The sequence below is a fragment of the Diadema antillarum genome, unplaced genomic scaffold, assembly GCF_040938485.1.
Source record: "Diadema antillarum isolate AM-2024a unplaced genomic scaffold, OU_Dant_1.0 seq00001069_RagTag, whole genome shotgun sequence".
In the NCBI taxonomy this organism is placed as follows: domain Eukaryota; kingdom Metazoa; phylum Echinodermata; class Echinoidea; order Diadematoida; family Diadematidae; genus Diadema; species Diadema antillarum.
This window is the reverse complement of record NW_027271894.1, coordinates 174713-198416: the sequence shown is the minus strand read 5'-3', so window position 1 is coordinate 198416 and position 23704 is coordinate 174713. Positions and strand designations below refer to the sequence as shown.

General features: G+C 38.0%; 1 protein-coding gene across 1 annotated transcript in view; it reads right to left on the bottom strand.

Moving 5' to 3' along the window:
• Positions 1-23704, bottom strand: part of LOC139743333 (ras-related protein Rab-27A-like) — a 116093-nt gene that overhangs the window by 27522 nt on the left and 64867 nt on the right. The window contains exon 3 of the mRNA XM_071653824.1: positions 21422-21504. Within this exon, the coding sequence (XP_071509925.1) occupies positions 21422-21504 (83 nt within the window). The remainder of the gene's footprint in view (positions 1-21421; positions 21505-23704) is intronic.

The window sequence follows — 23704 nt, the reverse complement described above, 5'->3', positions numbered from 1 at the left end:
GGTGGGGCACAGCTAGCCCTGAAGAAAACAGTGCAATTTCTGTCACTGAGGAATCAATAATCTCACTAGAGGCTTGAAAGAGTGCATGATATATATTTGTTTTTGTATTCCCTAAAAAATCTTTAAAAAATCTTTTTAAAAAATCACATAATGTCACTTGTTTGTTTACATAATTATAATACTGCACTATACCATGAATATGACATCACAGTATGGTATAATTATCTCCATTGGCCTTCATTTTCAATATAGCAATGTTATGTTTGGTCACATGACACCATATGAAGGATAATGATTCAGATTAACTTCATATTTTAAGTAAAATCGATAATGGGTTTTACTGTCTGTGATATTTGAATATTATCCATTTTGTTGTTGTTGCTGTTGTTGTTGTTACAAGTACGTTTGATCATGCAGGTACAGCTCTACAGGATTTAAATCACTCTTGATCTGTCAATAGAACTCAACTTTCTCCTGTCCACCTGACCATTTGCAAACAATGTTTAATTTTTAAAAGCATTTCATGACCAAACAGGTGGTATGGATCATGGCTGTGCAACAAGCCTCCTATTGGTGGCGGGTGATATTTTCCGCTACGTGTACCTTTACAGCCGTGTAGTGGGCTGCTCAACAGATGAAAAACGTTTTGCCGCCGAATGTGAAATTGGAAAAGCTGCAGATATCTTCTTAAGAATTCAAGGACAGTTTTCATGCCTGTGAATGCTATCATAATGAATTATTGAGTGCAGTGCGTTTGCACATACTCACAGATATTCTCACAGAGTCATATTCTCACATAGTCACTCAGAAATGGCAAGTTCACATCCACTTGCAATCATCACATATACATGTATGTATTAACCCGTTGAAGGCACTTCCCATAGACACCTGCCCGAGTATACTCGGGACTCGTCCTCAATGGGTTAAAATGATATACGTATGTCTGCATGGCATAATGTACTGACTACATTGTGATGATGTTGTATGCACAAATGAGCACATTGTTTAGAGAGAACACACCTCTCCAACATTACCTGACAAACAGACAAAGTGATCTTGGAGTAGGTGATTAATTGGTTGGTTTATCAATCTGCTTCAATATAAATTCTGGTAAACGTAGGAACAGCATCTCGGCTTTTAGCCTTGTCATTCTCGAGGAAAGCAATAGGACCAATGTAATAGTCATGGCAAGACTAAGAAACTCAGATGTATGCATGAATGGAATACAATTGCTTGCATGTAGTTGCCTGATGAGAAGAAAGTTCATTTGACTCTGTGTTAAAGGCAAGATATAAAGGTTACGTTTCTCTTTGCACAAACCTGAGCCTGCAGCTCATCTCCTGGGTAACGTCACACAAAAATTGCTGCAAAAGCTGCAGTCTGTGATGACAACGGTGTAGGCTACCAGCTGGCACACATTGAAAAGAGTTCAGCGGTGTAAAGGTTCCTTTGCAGGCGGGCCTGCACCCCTGTCATTCACAAGCATTGGGACTTCACCTCATGCAAATAGTCAATTTGAGAAGTACGGCTGCCTTCAACCCTCCAGCTCGGGCCAACGAGTGACATGTTTTCGAGATCGGGGCACCGAGTCTGATTTTATCGGAAAGCATGTGACACACAGTGGCAGTCATCACATGTGTGCAAACTCAACTTGCCAATATGAAGCCCATGAGTGGCAGCATCAAATATGTATTTCATACATCTTTTAAACATTCAAGAGTATATTTGATTTTTTTTTAAGTCTTTTTTTCTTTCTTCCATTCAAATTGATTCTCAGGGCAGTCTTCCCTTATGGGGAAATCTACTTGAAGGAGAAATCTACTTGGAGGAGAAAGTTTTTTTTTTTTATTAAAAGGTGGCAGAACTAAAATAAAGATGATAGTAGACAGCAAGAACAAGAAGTTATGACAGTTTGAAAGGAAGTACTTCATCACATCTATTTCCAAAGACCAGAAAAAACAACAAAAACTGAGTTATATAATGATAAAATCTTTTACAAACATTCATCACTTGGTTTTAAACAAAAATTTAACAAGTAACTGGTTGCTTTTTTTTTCATTTCATACATGAAACATACACATGTTACTGAAGTATATGTTTGGTTTTTATTTACTTATACCTCATGCTACATGCAGCCTGCCCACAAAATGCATTTCGACACCACTTAATTTGATTTTGAGAAACAGAGCATGATCAGACAAACATACACATTCTATCAAAATATGACATACAATACAGAAGCACTTGAATATAGTCAACCTTGCATAAGTCATATAATTGACTAAGTCGAAGGTCTTTTCAAGTCCTCTTCTATTTATATTCTATTGATTTTAATCCCTCATTAGTCAAGTTTTAAAGTCAAAGCTATTTCTTCACTCAAAATAATTTTGACTTGGGCAAAGGTTGACTGTATCAAAAATTTCATTATCATTAACTGAACAGTAATTCTGGTCATTACTACCAGGGCAAATTAGCAGGGGAAAAGATGCCATAAAGTCATAACACACACATTATGGATATCATGTGTTTTGTTCATGAGTTAGCAATTACTACCCTTTCCTTTGAGAGAAAAAGAAGTGAACACTGCCAGATTATGGTAATGCCCACCCTCACACACACACACACAAAAATGCAGAGAATACAAGTTTTTCTTCTTTTGCTGATATAAAAAGAAATCGAATCAAATGAAGGTTTGTTTCTAGGATAAGTTTGGGAAACTGAATCATAAGACATCACCACCTTATTTAATTTAATTTTAAACGTTCACAATGTGTGGAATGTGATTGTCATTGTCCATTACCATTGTGAAGGAGACGACCTGACGACAATAACACCGTCCGCCCCACATTCTGCACATTGTGAACGCTACTGATTCTATGACAAGCCGAATTCTCGCTGGTTTCGATATCTCTGAGAGTGCAAAATGATCACATTTTGAAAATTACAAGGGTTGACAAAAATGGCCCTAAAATTATAACGCATTAACCAAAATTAAAGAACTTGGTGTCAATCTATTGGAAAAAGAATGGCTTTTTCAATAGCATGCAAAATAATGACATATTTGCAACAATATTGCTAAAATTAAAGATTCTAGGTGTTCCGTTCTTTCTGGGCCACCCTGTATAAGTAATGTGCTCAATGCTTGATTGCACTCATTTTTTTTTACACATTCACTTTGGATGCTGCTGTCTAAACGCCCTTTTCTCACAAAACTTTCTTTCTGCAGATTCTCTTTTGTTTTTCCAACCTATCATCAACCTATCAGCCTGGGGTCTTGTGCAAATTAAAATGGGGATTTCATAGTTTGGCAGGGAACTGGTTAAAGGTGGAAACCTGCTGCGTGTTGTGATAAATTGCATCTCAGTTTAGGAGCAATATAATTTCCGTGGAGTGACTCTGAACGATGACAGGGAATCGGATGATGAAAGGCTAGGAACTGACATTTGCATCCAGGTAATAGGTAGTCAATCAAATGAAATGGGCAAATGATTGCACACACACACATAGACACAAACAAACACTGGCAACCACAAGTTTGATATGTTTTTGTGGTGCCCTTAATGGATTTTGTTTGTCATTTCATTAAATTATCATTACCAGGATATAAGTGAATTATTAAAGGCACAACTAGTAAATACATATTCATGAGATGGCAATGCGCATGTTACTAGCATTTCATCAATCTGAACATTCATTTCTTTTTCAGTATCATATTTGATAACGTTTTAATACTTCATTCCTTCAAAACAGAAAATGAGACACTGAACATTTCTTTTTCTTTACAACAGTTGAATAAGTTGCTTGACAATATCATTATAAAATGCAAAATATCAAGTCAAGAATGCATGAAGAATACTCAAGACAAGTGTGGAACTATGATCTTTGCTACACATGTACATGTGCTCAATTGATACCACTTCTACCATGTTCTAATCACATAAGGTTTGCAGGAGGTTATTCTCTTTTGTGTGCAGATATGAATGCACCATGCCAAAGTAACAAGTAAACCAACAAAAAAGTGTGCTTGAGAACAGAACTGTTAGATGATATTGAAATGATGGTGTCAGGTTTCACATCAGTGGCATCGTGATTGGTGACTCCATTTCTGTTTCTTTTCTCTTTTTTTATTTGGTAAGAATTATTATATCATTGTGTGCATAACGATGACAGTGACACAGCTATAGTCAACAAGTTACCACCATACTGACACTAAAATCAAATACCTAGGCCGTCTTGTGATTGATGTAAATTAGAATAGGAACAAGAAAACAATGATGTAGTTTAAAGTCTTACATCAACACAATGGATACAGACATTTAAACTACTGCATACATAAAACTATGTAGACTTCCCTCCTGAACTGTTGGAAATAGTACAACTGTACTATTGGGATGTTTTCATCACTTTGTTTAATTAAGGCTCAGCATCTAGATGCGTGATGCACACAGCAGACTGTACTCCTATTTTTCACGATTACATAAAAAAGGAAGTGTAATAAGTCTGCACCTCTTTGTCAAAAGAAAATGGTATGTGTGGTTCCTAGTAGATTTCCATTTGGCTTTGTATTTTCAGCAAGCAGGAAGTGATCACAAACCAAGTCATGCACCACTCGGCAGTGCAGCGTGTGATGAAGTCTCGTCAATATTTCATGTCTCGCCCGTACTCGGTTGATCACTTGATTACGGTGTAATTGCAGTGTATACGTCACATAGCAGATCCCAGCAAAGATGCAGTCTGTCTCTACCACAACAGATCATGTAACGTTAGCTGTCCAAGGGTGGGGATGGGGTGGGGGGGGGGGGGGCAGTGGTTATGTGAAGGGAACGGGATGGATGGTAAGGTATCTTCATTGCTGTTCAAAGGGGGACAATTTCCCCTTTATATGCATGATGATAGAAAAGGGTGATTTATTCACTGGGGGAGCAATTGGAAATACTGTGGACCTAACTGCAATAAAGGAATTGAAGGGTCTGAAGAAGATTTTCAACCGCTCTGAGAATCACTTACGTCGCTGTGCACCTGGAATACTGTATTGTGCACATTGCCCTCTCAGGAGAGACAAATGTCGATGGGGGACGTGAGGCGGGAGGGGGCCAGGATATATTACCTATGTCCACATCTTATGCTGATGTAAACACACTGTAAGAGTCGCACTTCGCCTAATCATAGGCGTCTGTGTTTGCGCTCCTCGCACAAGATTGTGTGAGCGGCGAGCGTTGCTCAGCTGATGTTCATAAACAGTGAGTTGGAGTGATAGATAAGTCTGGCATACAGTCGTACGTGTCTTCTTCAATGAGATACTGCACTCAAGCAGTTTGAAGTTAAAGACGAGCTTGGGTATATTGTGCTTCTATCATTCAAGGTTGTTGGGCTTTTTCTTTTTGTCGCGGGGGGGGGGGGGGGAGGAGGGCTGCATGCACAGTATCATGACTTGTAGAATGATTTTAAATGTTGCACAAGTAATATGGAGTGATGATTAAACCCATTAATCAACCAATTTTGACAACTTTTTGAAAGAAAAATATCACTATTGTCAAAATAGAATAGCAAAGAATATTTTGACAATCAATTAAACATGATGATGACAGTACGATTACTTACAGTCAGACTTTTCACGATTCTTTCAGAGGGTGAATGACTGAAGACATTTTACAATAAAAAGAATAAATGTAAACAGTCATCTCACAAAATGAGATGTTGTTAGCGCCCTCGTTGACAGATGACTTCTAATCAAAAACTATGTTTTGGCAAATGACAATGGTTGCAAATATCTCACATGAGTGCACATATTTCATCTACTTAACAATTATATACTATGTATGTCCTATAAAAAACTCTCATCTGTTTTTTTTTTTTTTCTGTTTGACTCAAGAAGGATTGAAACAGCCCAGGGCCCTGTTTTATGAAGAGTTAAAAATGATTGTATAGTTGATTTCTATCATAAGTCTATGGCAGCCTGTGTGTTAAGGAAATTTAAAATCGATTATATCTTTTGATTAAACAGGGCCCAGAGGATGCAAATTTAACCCACTGCTTGTGTTGCCCTTAATCCCTTGACTGCTAGATTCACTTTGTGAACATGGAATAGTAGTGATTTGCAGTAGCATAATTAGTTTCCAATAGCTTTGCCTTTGACTTGAGGTACTTTTGACCTTGATACTCTCCACCCCTGTTCAGCAGCCCCCCCCCAAAAAAAAAATAAATAAAAAATTATACGGTCCTTGCATGGTGGCAGCTTTCCATTCTCTTACTATTAGATTAGAGGAGGATTGCAACAATTACAAAATTATTCAAAATCCTGCATATTTTTAACTTTTCATCATGTCCATGTTTTAATATAGATTTGTGTGTGTGTGTGTGTGTGTGTGTGTGTGTGTGTGTGTGTGTGGGTGTGTGTGTGCATTTCTTTGTCTGTGCTGGCTTCAATGTACATTAAAGATACAAATATTGCTGTGCAACTAGAAGGGATTACTTCAAAGCTGGCAAAGTGCAAGCAAATGGTGTCCCTGAGGGTTAGTGTACTTGCACGGTCTGCTCAAACTGACAGACACACTGACGGCCTGTGCCCCCGAGAGCCTAAAATCTACGCTCCCTCGATGTCTACGTTCCAGGTTGAAGCCGACTATATTTTGCCAGTAAGCGGAGTGCAAGTCACTTGCCACGGCGGTTGCATTTGTCACGGATACATGCCCGTTTCAGTTTGCACCTGTTCCCTGCGAGACAGGGTTCCCCGTGCGAATCCCATTTCGGAAAGCTAACGGAATGTGTTTATTGAAAAGAGGTTTCAGTCAGAATGGACAGATTTGCTGACGAATTTCCACATTGAAAAATATCTCCAGAGTCGCAGGGCATGCACCTGCTAGACCATTCATACATTTCAATTTGCGACACCGATGGAAAGTGAGCCCCACAATTGGATCCCACGCACCATCTGCGCAGAAATGAGAGCATTAATGACATCTGAGTGCTCAATGACAGGTTTGTCAAGATGATGGCATCAGTCAATTTGCAAGTGAACCACACAACTAAAGGCTTGCTTGCTGTGTTTATGATGCAGTTACAATTTGAAATGTATTATGAAATGTATTTCAAGCAAATGGGTCGAATGTGGATTAAAGTACTGCTGAGAATATTTTCATCTGCTATTCGCAGTGGAGACATTCATACGGTTTAACAGCGAATATGACTGTCCCTGGATGTGTGGTAAACACACATGTATCTAAATTGTGCATTTATGAATGGGTGTATCATGTGGACATGAATCATAATAACATGAATATCAATGTTGTGGGACTATGGATACCCTGTAAAGAAAAGGTAACAAGTTATAGTGTGCAAGGTGTGATGAAGTACCTATAATAAAAAGAGAGCATGTATTCCCCCTAGTGAGAATTAGTCATACACTCTGCCAGAGTGCATAATTTTCTATTTTTCAATTGCAGTGTTTCTATTTAACTTATTGTACAATCTTGTCACGAGTTGAATAGAAATGGTATTATTGACTTATACATGTAGGTCTGTGGTAAAAACTACTTAGAGTGTAATATACTAAGGACCAAATTTTTATATTAAAAAAACAGACAGATAGACATGTGTATATATGCAGGTACGTGTTTGTGTGTGTTTGATGACCGATTTGTCTCAAACAAAAACAGGATAAGGGTGAGTTTAATCCACTGCCATACCAGCTCATGAAAATCATATTACATACTACGTTTGCCATATGAGATGAATCAGTCAAGCCTTCAACATTGATGTATCTATAGTCACACATTTCCACGCGTTTGGACCGTATGATTCATTCCTCAGGACTGCATGTCTCTCCTGTACATCGCAATCACTGTCTTGATCAGCAACAGCTATGGGTCTTGGGTACATTTGACCAGCCCTGTACTTCCTCTTCTTTGCATACTCTCAAGTTGGACGTGGTATAGACTTAGTTCGACCATCAAGGTAGGAGCGTTTCATCAAGAAGACGGGTGAGAGAGTCTCTGAGTACGACAGAGGCCACTCGTCAGCGCGGATATGATATGACAGAAATGCGGCAGCAGTCGACGAGCGACTGTTGAGGGTCTCCGAGTCCAGCTGTCTATGTGGGATCACGTTACCCTCGCACACAGTCTTTTAGATGTGGACATCATTCATGCAGCAGCAGCAGAGTAGTCTACAACTCGCAGACACATTATCAAACTACTTATTATCATGCATGAGCAGTGGTTTTGACTGGGTGCATGCAGGGGCCAGTGTATATGCTGATCTACACAAGTGACAAAATGTTACACAGCTTCAAGTGACAAAGTTTGCAGAACTTGCAGAACCCTTTGTAGAGTTGGTATGATTTTTTTTTAAGTAAGAAACAATATCTAAAGAATGAGTGGTTGTATACATATAGCATATTAAGTAATGTCCGGCAGTACCCTTTAATGAGAAGAATGTATCTAAATGCCCTGACCTCCATACTATGCATGATGGCGCAAACATAATGATGATAACAAGAATGAAAATTATGAATTATAGGAAAATTATAGCAATTAATATTTCAATATCATGATATGACTATCTCAGCCCACTTTTACATTAAGATATCTTTTTCATGAGAAAATCACAGGATTAATTGGCCTAGTCATTATACTTCATCAGCATTCATGGTGAATGGAAAATAAACTTGAATTCTGCCTTGCTTTACAGTGTGAGTGACAATTGGCAAAACTAGTTCAATAATCTTGGTTTCCATCCCTTCAGTCACAGACATACAAGTCACAAAAAACTGGCACTACAGTGTCTTGGCTTTGTTTTGATGCACATGAAAAAGTCAATTTTGTGGGAATCACACAGACCTGTGTGCAACCTTCACATACTACATAAACCACATCAAACCAATCATGGTGTTGTGTTGACACACAAAACAACAGATGCAGTTTCCTGTGGCATGAAGGCAAGTCAGGAGTCTGAAATTTGAAGACTACACATGACCTGAAATACAATGTAATGTAATGTAATACCTACCCTCTCTCCTAAATATAACTGCAAGGGACATTGAGAAGCAGATTTCTACTGCAGCTATGTTTCATGGACATGGATATCAATGAGATACAGAGCTAAAATATGATCTCCAATCTTTATCACACTAAATCCTCAGGAATTCATAAAGATATGTGGGGGGGGGGGGGGGGTGAGAAGTCACGTATCCTGAAAAACAATAGAACCAGTCATAATCATACTGTAAAACCAGGAAAGTTCATGTGCATTTTGATTTTGCGAATTTCGTGAGAGCCAAGATTTGCAAAATTAAAATGCACTTGAAAGTTCTTGTCTACACTATACACATTATATGTTAGAGGCAACTCGCGAAAATTTCATGCCGCGAAAAAGGCCGTCGGCTCTAATTCGCAAAAATTTCATGCCGCAAAAATATCGTGTTTTACAGTACCCTTAGAGAGGGCATCTGTGATTGATTACCTGTGGATTTCCAATCATGAAATACTCTGTCTCTCTCTTAGAGTTTACAACCGAAAAAGAAAGAAAAAGAGAAAAAAGAATACTAAATACTGTTAGTTGTTATTTTCACATACAGATATTTACGATAATCATCAGGTCACGGAGTCACTTCTATACACACAAAAAAAAGTATTACGGTGAGTCAGTCACAAATTAGAGTCAGAGCTAATTACACAGAGTAAATTCAAGGTTTGATTTAGCTAGTGGCTTCTGTAAATGTCCATCAAGGGTAACCATCCGCTCTACCATGGACAGAAAAATATATCCAACTTTATGGTGGCGGCATGGATGCCAGGGGTAAAGGACATACATTTGTGCCTGATGAGCAAACAAAGGTAACAAAGAAATGACTGAAAAACATCAGTCAAGCAAAGCGCAGTTAATTCTGATCCAATCCTGCCGCAGTTGTTTCGGCAAGGTGCTTTGTTTACACGGCATTTAGAAGAATTGTTATGACATGCAGATTGTGACAATTAGTTCCAGGGTTCATTTTCAGCAATTGAATGAACTAAACAAGGCAGATCTAAAACAGACCCAAATTGCACATTTTAATACACACAAAATCACACATCAAAGTCTATAATAGTAAGCCTTTGCTGTGTTCACACTGAAAGTATGTGTTTGGTCCTCAATTACAAATACTCTGGTTTATTAAAGAGCACTTGAGTTCACGTCATAAGATCAACTACAGCGTGTTAGCTCAAGATTAACGGCATGCAGGTTTGAAGGCTCCCTCCATAACTGGCATGGAGTGTCCTTGCTTGACTTTCATACTTGGCAGACCAAATCTTCCTGCATGCCAAGTGACTGTGCATCCTGTGATAGATACGCAGTGAGTGCTTCATGGATGTTAGCCATCGGTTTCTATCATATCTCTGATCGGCTGTTTTTAAAGGGTGTCACGCATTACAGAGAGATCACAGAGAGGATCGATGCAACAATGATGGTTGCGGCGGCGCAACAATGCGTCCTCCGATCCATAGCACATGTTCTCCAAACCGTGAACTTCATGCATGACTTGGTGCGATGGTGTGTGATGTGGTAAGCTGAAAAGTTTGTTTTCAGGTGGATTGTCATGTGCATTGCAGGGATGAGAGAGGTATAACAATGCGGAGAATCATGTGACTCAAGCTGCTAAATACCACCTCACCCCAGGGAATTTCACACATCACTTACCTCATTCCAATCCTTTTTCATCCACTGCTGCTGGTATGAAGTCACTAACTTATTTACATTTAGTATGTTTGAAATTACAAGAGTGAAGTTCATAATTTCAGATGTAACAGCAAGGACACTCATTGCATATTTGCTGCAGAAGGCAGGAAAAACCCCAAAATAAAACATATGGATATTATACAAGTATCAACTACTTCGAGGGGCATGGTTAAAACTATTTGCCCAGAGGTGATTTCTCAACAGTGCCATGCCCCTAGAAGTCGAGGGGCATAGCGCTGTTGAGAAATCACCGGGCACAATATATATCGATGCACAGCATTTATGAGCACTGTTGAGAAATCACCATGCACAATTCAGGATGAGCAACAATGCACAATATATAAATCTATACATGGGTAAGATATGCTAAAATGCACATCTTGACAAAAAAAAAAAACAAACAAAAAAACAAAACAAAAAAAACAAAAAAAAACCACTAGATGACTGCTTGCCAGTATAGCAAAAACTATTTACTGCACCTTAGACCAATCAAAATTGAGGATTCATCAAATGACATTTTTATAAATGTATAGATTTGCAGGAAAATAACAAAGCACATATTTTAGGAGTGACAGGCCTTTCTGGACATACATCAAAGTTTACTCATCCCCCTTCCCCCCCCCCCCCCCCCCACACACACACACTCCACTGTTAAGATGTGGCATAATCACCACTACCTGATGACTTTTCAAGACAAAGTACTAGGACCTGATATCTAATGAAGATAGAATGAATTAAAGAACATTCATCTCTGCAACATAACAGGTGATTTTTACTCCCCTCGAGCAATTTTACAGCATGCAAGCAAGCTCACTGTCAATGTCAAGAGTCATAAGTGGTAAAGAGATGAATCTCACAAGTATATCTACAGGAAGGGAGCAACATTCACATATCAAACATTCACTCCACCTAATCTTGTGAATGTTTGTTTCTTAAGGTGTCAAGAACCATTTCATATACACTTGCAATGTATATATAGTCAGTATATACAGCATTATATACATATGTTTATAGAATCTTGTTGTGAAACATGTGCTTGCATTAATTAGCAAAATAAAGAGTTTAAGAAAGCAAAAAATCTTCATAACAGTATAAGTCAAGAAGTAAAACTCATGTTCTTTCACAGGTACATTATATGCACATTTGGATCCGCAAAGGCCATTTTGCTTGATGCCATTATTCAAACCACCTTCAGGTGGTTGTAGGTTGACTGCTGAGCTGTCTGTTAGCCACAACACTGCAATTCAGGAATGACAGGTTATTTTTTAAACCGAAAGCTGGTGGTTCAGGTCTGGCTTTATGACATACACTATGTAGTAACAATTCCCTACCACATCATGCTGCGTGTGTGAACAGTACCTAGCACAGGAGTCAATTTTGTGCAGAAGCGAATCTTGAATTGCTTAAAAGCAGGTCAGCATGAACCCGCGGTGATTGCTAACTGGTTTCCATTGTGCTGCCCACTGCAACGTGCCATGGCATTTCAATTATAAGGTAGAAATGCAAGAATGAGTTACTTTGAACACTTAAATACAAAACAGAAATAAACAAAAGCCCCCACCATTGCCCTTGGCTGTTAATATGGCACACCATGACCGGATCACGAATGCCCCCATTTCATAAGGCAGACGCCTCCATTGCAGGCTGGTCACTACCGACGATGCAACAGTGCACAACAATACAGTGTATCTACATCCCCCCATCGCCCATTCAACTGTCAAAGCTGGACCTTACAGCGGTTTGCTTGCAGAGTAGGCAGTGAACAAGAGAAGATATACTGAAAGGTAAAAAAGCAAGACAAATTGTGGCATGCCCACACAAATAGATATCCATCCCTTCTAGGGCATTATGGGTAATCTAATTTAAGTGATACTGCATATCAATGAAAGACACACTGAGTCTTTGGCAAAACCTCTTCCATTTCAATCATCAGAGAGGGCAGTGACCGCATGTCAAAGCCAACTGCACACGTCTATTTCTGCAGAATATCTGGCCAAGTGAACGGCGAGTGTGCATAAATTTATGTTCCAAATCCAAGCCATGGCAAGCTTATCAATAAGCTCGACAGCTTAATGGTGAGAATGATTGAAGGCATCAATTATTAAAGAACAACTATTCGGACAGAGTGCATCCAGACCAGTTTTTTAAGCAAGAGAGAGAGAGAGAGAGAAAGAGAAAAAAAAACATGCCTCGGTTCTTGCATTTTGCTAGCAGCTAACCAAATACAACATGGTTTCATCACATTCTTGGCTAGGCAGACATGGAAATGTAATCAACAATGTACTAGTTTTCCTGATAAAGTTGCAAAAATTGGAGCTGAAAAATTACAGAATGAAGGTTTTCTAAAAACAACAAAAACAAAATGTGGAATTTGATATTTATTCAGATCTCAAAGGTTTGAAATCTAAACTATCTCCTGCCTAAATGCATGGGACTAAAAATTCTGTCAAATTTACACAATTTTTTTTTGTCATTTCAATAAAGCACATTACTATGACATAGGATTTATGCTTTTGTTAACATATGTGATCTCCTACATACCTACCGTATCTTAAATTAAATTTTCTGATGTATGTGGTTATCTTGTGGTCTACTTTTTTGCTGTTTCTGTGGGAGTTGTTTTTTTTTTTCCTTTTAAGTAGAAACTAGGTGAGACAAGCACTCATCAATAAGGATCTTGTGTTAGACTTTAAAAGACACTTTTATTTTTCAATACACTTGATCTATTTTTGGTAACTTCATCTGGATTTCTCAGTGCCTGCTCACAGGTAATGAACCATCACACCAATACCCTGGGAACCAAAGGAAAAATGTAATCAATATTCATTTACTTCTCATGTAGAACTGAATCATTTGCACAAAAGAACAAAAAATATGTATGATGATCCATTCTCTCATACACAATGGCGATATCATCAAGGGGATTGATCAATTGTGAATCATCTAATCAGTTTTTACCTGGCTACTGATTGTAATATATGAATTACAAAATGCCAAAAACAAATAGGGGAAAATGTGAAAGCATTATTACTATCAGCTCTGGTTGCCATTTTTCTACAAGAGATGTTCTGGTTTGTCAAATTAGGGCAATGATTTTTTTCATATGTTACAATTCAACATCATTTCTAGTTATTTCAAAACTCCACCCTAATTTTCAAAATCTAAACTGACAGTCACTGAAAATTTGATGTGATTGTCTGTTTCTTTTTTTCTTAAAAATTCAGAACATATATTTTCCTGTCATAGTTACGGAATCCATATTCAGCGAAAACACTAGTATGGCGAGGGAGAGAATAAGATATATCTAAAATACATTGCTGTAGTAGCATCAAACTTGAAAAAATGAAAAAAAATAACATGTAAAAAACAAAAGAAAGAAAGAAAGAAAGGAAGAAGACGTCTCTTCCATGACAAATGCCTATTTCATCAATAAACATGCAGTATGCAATTTGATAAGAAGTGATATATGACTGCTTGACAGACAGATATATGAACGGCCTGCCCAGTCATCCGCGAGGACGAAAGCAGAAACTGCATACGCCCTGGAGCAAAACGTGTATCTCCAAAAGGAGCTGTTGTATGCTGAAAGAGTAGGTACAGTGGGCCCCACTTAATCAGGAGGGATTAGGAAACAATATTTTCTAACATTATCTATGCCCCTGCATATGCCAAGTAGTGACTTAGGCAGCACTGTTAATTTCAAACGTGTTTTTGTTACACAGTTCAAATGAACAACAATTGCAGTTAAACACTTGACTGTGATCACATTATTTTACACACATTATGCGCATATCTACACAGGTTTTATGCTTTATAAATTGATATTTTTATCATCATCATGTGCCGGTGAACTGCATCCAACTGCCCAACAGCAAATATGTTCAAAGTGTGAATCTATCTGGGATTGGTGGGGAAAGTGGGTCCAGATTATTAGGAAGGCACTGTACTGATGGCTTTTCACACTGAGGTCAGTCTTTCTGCAGAGGTATCATCTGTATCCTCCTATCTTTCCCTTTCAGCGCTCTAAAAAAAAAAGTCACAAGAGGCAGTTTAACTCAGTCCCACAATGCACCCCTGTCATGTTTAGTTCAGTCAGCACTACAATTGGACTGTAACACAAACAATTTAAATGTGCTCATTTGAAGTGGAAGTCCACTCTCGTCATGGCTAAATTACATTCATGGCAATGAGAGATGTCTGCGTCTAAACATGTAATTTCTTTCTTCCACATACGAGGAAGAAAAAAAAGCTTTAATTATTTCAAATCAGTGATGAAACTTGAAGCACGGACAATTACAAAGCTTGTCATACATATACTTTAATGATGTATACAACACATGGATATAATCTACATAATTATACAGACACATTGAAGGAGGCAGTATGATATGATGTGCATATATGAAGCATCCAACCCCCTCTCCTTACATAAAAGAAAACACTGTCCTTAAAATCTGTTTGCTTTTTTTTCTCTCAGATGAGCTGTCTGTCATGTAATACCACATAACCAGAAACAACAAAAAAAAAAAGAAGAGAAAAGAAATCAACAAACCCCTTTACCACCAATACCTCAGACAGGATTCAAAGAGTTGGAAGTACTGACTGATATTAGATTCCGCATGGACAGAGAAGCAACACACCTGGCTAGAGCAAGAGAGAAACAGAATGGGGTAAGGGAAGTGCAAGGTGTCGGCTGAAATGAAGAAAAATAGCTTAGACAAGCTGTCTTGAGAGAGCTTTTACTGTAATCCGAGTATGGCCGCAGCCATTATGTTTAAAGGTAAAACATAACCATGTAGTTTCCATATGACTGCAGAAACTGTCAATGGAATGTGTGAAATAATGCTGTGATAACAAGATTTTAGTTGGGTAACGACATAAATGTGAAATATCACCCAACAAGGCACAACGGAAGTATTACAATCTCAGAGCATTCCTGATCATGGTCACTATGTGATGTTTCTCCATTGATTACATCAATTACAATATATTGAGCAAGAGCAGTATCCATCGTGCCAGAGTAAATCACATTTGCAGCTTGTTACCTGCATGCCATTCAATACTACTGCTAGGGCACAACACAATCATAATGTACAATTCTACCTAACCCACTATTGAGTGGGGAGAGCTCTTAAAGAAATAACAATTGTATGCTTATGATTGAAATCTTTTTACTTTCTTGAACACAAAATGCTCTCCAAAACACGACATTATCCTGGCAATTCACATCAGCAAGACACGTTTCTTGGTAGAGCCTTTCGATACATTGCAGGCAAATTCCACATGGAGGAAGAAGAATTTTGAGCCCTTCTGAGAACTAAGTCTCAGCTTTAATCAAAATCTCTAGATAGAGTGAAAGGCATACTTTAAAACTGTCTCAAATGCATATCAACCAATCACATTCATGCCCAAACCACTGCTATTCTTCATCATCTACTTTAGACAGAACTAGGCCAAAAAGGACAAAATTGGAGATTGTGGTGGGGGTGGGGGTATAGTGGGGAGGGGAGACACACACACAGCTGGAGACAGGATGACTGTCCAACTGTAATTGCAGTTCACTGTCAGAGATAATATGGGAGTCTTACTTCAGTATCTTGTTTGGCAGAAACATTTTGGAATACAGCTTTTTTCCCCCCTTTTTAAAAAAATACAAACCAGCTAAAACAAAAGTTTCTGCTGGAAGAGTTATGTAAAGAATTGATTTCCAATGACTGCACCTGCCACAAATCTTCATATCCTCCAATTTATCTGCCGCTTCTCAATCCAAAGTAAAAAACCACAACATTTCACAAATGTCGGGTATTGAATTCTCATGTCTAATATTGACTCCTTTGTCGGCTACAGATTTCCGTTCAGGTGGTGCTTGCATGCCATAAAAAGAAAGTTGAAGACACAAAGGGCAGAACGATGAAGAAAATTTATCTCAATGGTTGTCTTTGCTAGTGTTAGCATGTGATGAAAACAAAAATTTCAGTGTTATTTGAAATTTGTTTCTCTGCCGTGCACAGTAATTTTAAGCAGCAACTGTATGATACATACAAAGATAATCGGAAAATGATGAATCAACAAAGCATATTTTCCAAAACAAAATATTTTCTATGTGCTATGTTACTAATTCAGAGCTTCCAGGATCCTATCTGTATAAGAAAGGTGATCTTTAGGTATCTTATTATTATTATTATTATTATCATTATCATTATTATTATCATTATTATTATTATTATTATTATTATTATTATTATTATTATTATTATCATTATTATCATTATTATCATTATTATTATTATCATTATTATCATTATCATTATCATTATTATTATCATTAGTATTATTATTATTATCATTATCATCATCATCATCATCATCATCATCATTATTTATTCAGCATTTCAGACATGTGTACATACACAAATAAGCATGTTAGCATATCCACAGTCTACACTATCTATTGTCTACACTATAAGCCCACCCACAGAATTGAAAACTCATCAATCTACATCATCAGAGGAGACTGCACACTGAGAGGACTGGCTTGAGATTCTTACCATGTGTACTGAGATGACTAGGAATGTGATAGCAAATACTTGACTTCTGAAAAATGCTCAGGTTGTGAAGGTAAATATACGTCACAGGAAAACTCTTATAGACTAAAATACTCTACAGTATGCTTGGTCAGACAGACAACAGGTCAAAAAGTTTGGCAGGGGTGGGGAAACATCCCAAGTTTGAGTGAGAAGATTTGCGAATAGTTTCGTTTGCGAATAGTTTCGCAGAAGTTTCGTGGTGAGTTTGTAGTCACACAGGCAAAACTTCTTGATCTTTTGCAAGTGAGATCACGGCTATTGAGTTAATGCAGCAAGTCGCTTGAAAGTTCTGAAAACTATTGCATCTAATGCACAGTTATTGACATTAATACAAGCAGAAGTTTCAATGCAGTGCCCTAGGAGTAGGCAAAACAAATTCCTCTATGCCAGTTAAATAATTAACAGTAGTGCATTTGAATAATCACAACTAAGTAATCATATTTGAGTGTTTTTGAGTTGTCATTGCTGTTTTCATGAATTTCTAATCCTTGCACAAGGTCAACTTTAAAAAGAAAAAGCAGCAGTATTGATTGATCTAAACACTACAGGTAGCCTACCATTGTATCATATAAACAGGTTTTTATGTGTTTTCAAAAGCAAGTAGGTATCAACTTCATCAATGTTTGTACAGTTTAGCACTCTTCTGTTAGTACCGAATGACATACAGACCTTCAAAAGATATGATACTTGGCAACATTTGATATCCCTTTATGCTGAAATAGCACGCCTACTTTTTTTTTCCTCAAAATAACAAAAATCAGCTGGGATATCTTGGTCTCTAATCACAAGGAACCCAAATTTGTTATGCATTTCGAGCTCAGTGCTGACTGGCTGGCATAATTAGAGGTTTTATGACCTTCTGGTTCCATTAGGTGTCAGATAACAGAGCCGCAGATAGTCCATCTTTTTTTTTTTCATGTCACCTGACTCACGTATTACAGGATACATTACACGAAGTACTAACACCACAGCAACAGCCTCTGACGGAAGCATGAAGTCATACTGGGAACTGCAACAACAGCGGGTTTCTGTAGTGTGCAGTCTGTGGAGTTACAGCTGTTTGTATCTTCTGTGTTAAACAGTATATATACAAATCTTTAATTTCTTACCTTACTGGTATTTAATGAATGTAAGTACCCTCTTATGAGTTGCAATATATTGCTCAATTTTGACAAGACATGCACATGAGAGTGATGAAAATATGGAATGGTGTTTGGAGATGTAATAGACAAAACCAAGAAAACTGTGATAAATTTTATGAAGAGCAAAGTGTATATCAGTGATTCATCCAGTGGGTGCATTTAAGAAAAATCAAACTAAAATGTTGCCATGGTGACAGTTATGCCTCCATCATATCATATCATTCTCCCAATAGGTCTATTATACAAATTGCCAACCTGACTTGACAATTTCACCATGATTGGCAAATAATCATTATGACAATGATATAATTACAGCACTTACAGCACCAGCATTATTTGGTAATTATACATCAATTTTCATGATAATACTTAGTGCTGCTTTTAAAATATGTAAAAAGGGTAAAATTTTGGCATATTCACGTGATCTTTGACCCCATGGTACATAATCATTGTGAAGTATTAACTGTACGTACATACCAATTTAATTAAACTGTCAGTAGGCCTATGTGTATTCAGTCATTTCCAGGGTATGGAGAAGATATGATTTCCACTCCAAAAAGTGTAATTCTAGCAGTTTGAGGTGACATTCAACCCTTGACCTTTGACCTCATGACCAAAAAAAAAAAAGTCCCAAGAGAATCAATGCCAGGCAATACAAGCATATATGTACTAAGTTTCATAACGATCCCTTGAGCCATTTCTGAGATATGGAGGAAAAGAGGGAAATTGTGGCATTTTTACTTGACCTTTGACCTTATGCCCAAAACTTTCCCTAGACATCTGTAGCAATTTTTCATCTGGCAATACATGTATACACTAAATCTCATGAAAATACATTAAGAATTGCAGGGATACAGAGAGAAATAATAATGAAATTTTAGTATTTGACCCCTTGACCTATAGCCTCTGACCTTGAGTGTGTTACCAGGTACAGCTTCGTCCACTCATACACACGTGTACATATGCCAGGTTTCATTTAGATACCTCAAACAGTTCTGAAGTTAAGTTGTCCACAAAATTGATCACGGACGGATGGACAACCCCAAAACAGAATACCTCTGGCGACACTTCATTGCCGAGTAAAAATGGAAGAAGGATGGGGGGGGGGGGGGAGGGGGTGAGAAAGGGCTGTCAGCTTCAGAGCTGGTCACTTTATTGCAATGGGATTTGGGATTTGGGATTTGGGATTTGGGATTTGGATCACCCTGGGATTGATGACAGGCTGGGACCATGTCTTCTGACATGGTACTGTATGGGTCACTCTTTGTGTCCACACTAACAAAGGCATCATTTGGGGGGCCTTTAATTGCCTAGTTGTGAGTGTATCTCAAAGCTAAATTTCTTTTTGTGATTATCTCCATAATTTTGTTGTGTTTGTTTTTATTTTTACATTTATAAGCAAAAGAATACTACTTACAATGTAAATCAAAAACTAACAATGTGTCAGTTTGTGAATTTGGCAAAAATGAACACATAGGAAAGTGCTAAGTATGGAGACCATTGTGGAGTGTTTGGATTTGGGCCTGCAATGGTCACTTCAGATGTCCAGCACCTTTTTTTTTTTGCATCAGTCACACAAAATTTTCACTCTGCTCATCCAATAGAGAAATAAATCACAGAAGACTCTGGATAGAATTAATCAGTGCCTATTCCCAGGATAAGATTTTGGCGCCAGACAATGTTCAGTTGATCTTGTCACATAATATCAATAATTATTATCAGGTGAAATCTTTCTAATTCTTTAGTGATTTCTTTTTTACTTACATAAGTTGGAAAAAAGCATACACTGAAAATAAAAAGTGTAAGTAACACTACAACAGCAATCAGTTGCAAGTTGCTCAGAACAACGTGTTGATTTTAATTTTTGCATGAGATAAATACACAAACCACTACTTCTTCTGCAGAATCAAAGTAAGTATCCCAAAAACAAAGTGTCAGTGTGGTGTTTACATTAAGAAAATGCTTCATTTGGACAGTTCTCTGTTCAAAATTGAGTAAGACACAAGTCATACTGAGCTGTGTAATTTGAAAATCCTTCTAAAAACAAAAGACACCTCTAGATGTGCATTAAACCACCAGATCAGTGATATTAGTTTCACTGGAGATGGTGTAGTAGGTATATAAGATCATGGGGTCATGATGCAAAGTCTGTGATGTCATACCAGATGAGGATGATGATGACGATGATGATAATGATGATAATGGTAAAGTAATAATGGATAACTATTCAGCTCATTCTAAATCAGTGAGTAGAGCGGCTGCCCTCACAATCGGGAGGTCGTGGGTTCATACCCCGGCCGCGTCATACCAAAAGACGTTAAAAGGTGGGAGTTGCTGCTACCTTGTTTGCCGTTCAACAGTTGAAAAGGTTAGAGCAACATCGATCTGGCGCTGCTCAGTGGCTACCGGGCCCACGATCAATTGGGCAAAATGAATTTCCATTCTTGGACAATAAAATTTGGAGGAGGTTTTTGATGTATCTACAGTGAAACTAAAATCACAACTCGCATAAAAGTTTTCTGTTTTGTTACACATTGCTTGTTTGTTGTACACTGTCCCCGTTTGTATCATTTTCCATTTTCACTTCTAAGTGCTTTGAGCACTTTTGTGGATACAGCATATATAGATAATCATCATTATTGTTATCATTATTATTATTAGTGAGCAATCCTAATATCTGACACATTTGACTATTGAAAAAGAATTACCAATACTGAAATTATCAGGGGTGGATCCAGGAATTCCCGGGGGGGGGGGGGGGGGGGGGGGGGGGGTTCAAAAAATATTTCTGGTGCTACTTCTGAGTTTCATTTCATTTTTTTTTCTTTATATTGCTTTTGGTTTACCAAAAGATAAAGGGGGGTGGGCATGCCCGCAGCACCCCTCTCTGGATCAGCCACTGATCATATTTAACACTTTCAGGTTAACATTTTATGTTTCTGTATAGTCTCCACAGAAGAGTGTCCAGGAATAACTCACCTTTCTTGACCTGCTGTGTCCCATAATTGCAGATGTACTCTCTGCCCTCTTGTGGTAGGATCTGCTCCCTTTGGTCTGTGTGTCTGGAAGAGCAAAAAAGAAAAACAAAAAGAAACAGAGAAAGACACCATAAAAGACAGTAATACTGACAATATCCAAAGGTTGTTAGCTTATGGAATGGCCACATGTACATTCCCTGAAGCAATCAAATAATGTGAAGGTAATAGAGATATTAGAAGTGATGGGTTGTCAGGTAATGATTAGTGTCAGGAGCCACCAAGCTCATGTGTAAATGGCCTGGGGTTGTCAAAAGATGAGCACATGATCAAAGGAGTATGATGTGATGGATCAGTCCCAATCAATCAAGATGATCACCAGCCAATGAGTAATGGACACTGTGTCAAGAGAACATTAAATTAATGGATGTTTAATGGAAAGTATGAGTGGCTTGCCAACAGTGAGGGGGAGGCGTGCAAACAGGGCAAGCTTGTATTCATATATTCCAAGAGCTTCTTCCAATCCCCGAGAAGACCCCACCTACCACCACCCCCCCCCCCCCCCCCCCCCCCAGCCTCCATCACAGCAAATCTAAGTATGTGTTGTGATTGCCTGGCCAGTGTTACTTGACACATTTATTATGGTGTTAAAGGTTGTCTCACCCACTGTCAGTATAGCAACACAAGATGCCAGCATTAGTGATATGAATAAAACATGCATCAATGAGACGGAAACTCTGTACTTTGTAGAATCAGCTGAAAAAATGGATCCATCCACAAATAATGGCATAAGAAGCTAATTTCAACATATCTTACTCAATGTGTTCACATCTTCTCCTGACAGAGAAAGAGCAACATTTGCAACAACATTGTTACTCCCAGCTGTTCATTCAAAACCCATCTTGTTTTCTAAACCCTTCTAGCTAAGCAAGCTTATCCTACAAGCAGGGATCTGAATTTGTGCATGCTTCATCTAATTTTGCAGAGATAATCTTTTGGGAATTTTTTGTTTCTTGCATGTCAGTATAAATAAAAGGTCAGGATTCCCTTTATTTTGTTCTTGTTCAAAGTATCTATACAGTACATCAGTAGTACTCTAGAGCACAGAGAGAGTACTTTGTACATGGGATCACATATTACTTCTTTCCTTTTTCTCTTTCTTTTTTGTCTAAATTCCAGTCGGCACAATGTATGCTTTGCTAATGTCGAGCCTTTATGAGCAAAAGAAAAAAAACCCAGCATCATCTGTAAGATAAACTTTAGTTAATGGGATAAAAAAACAGGACAACTTCACATTGCCTTTACAAAAAAAAATGTGTAACTTACAAATGCTGACTTATGTGATAAAATGTTTTACAGATTGCATTTTCCATATTATGCATGTGTGTGTATGAACACAAGTAATTCAGATTTAGTCTATGGATTAACCCGTTAGGACAAGTCCCGAGTATACTTGGCCAAGCATCTATGGGAAATGCATGTTGTAGCAATATCAAACCGAGCTCAACGGGTTAAGCAAATTTTGTCAGCATAAACGTGAATTACAGAATTATCACACAAAAAATTATCACATATCAAATACATTATTTTCTTCAGTGTTATGCACATTCAATCTTGAATATCTCATGTTGATAAAAATGGATATATTAGTCTTTGCATCTAAAAACTTCAAGAAATGATTAAATGTATAGTGAACTTGCAAGATGCAAGATAGATACATTTAAAGCTTTGGTTGGAAAAAAAATGTGGAAGGAACAAACAGCAAAATAAAAAATAAAGTGGATGTCAAGACAGTGAATCCAACGACATCAATTTCTTAAAGTCTCCACAGCTGGCAGAGTAAACATGTTGCTCAATGCTACAGTCTTCCTCTTCCCTCTCCCCCCCCCCCCATCACCCCGAACACTGTCACAAAATGTCAACCATCTCAAAACATCTTGCAGGTTCGGGGAGTGACATTCTCGCCTTCTCGGGTGAATGCCTCACAAGCTCGCTTGTGACTCACGATGCACGAGATGCTAATCAGATGCTTCACTTTTAACCACAAAATGTGAACAAGAAGAAGAAGGAGAGAAGTCGGGCAGGCATAGCAGTTATGGCTGGTCCTTGTTTCGGCTCCTGAATGTCTGCGATTTGAAAGGAGGAGGGGGAAAAGAGAAGCACATGCAGAGAGTGTGAGGGTGGCAAGAATTAACTGGGATAAAGCTTACAAGAAGACAGAGTGGGTATAATTCACAAGCTGGGAGGGAAGAAGCATTTTAGAGAAAACCAGGGAGGGTGAAGGACA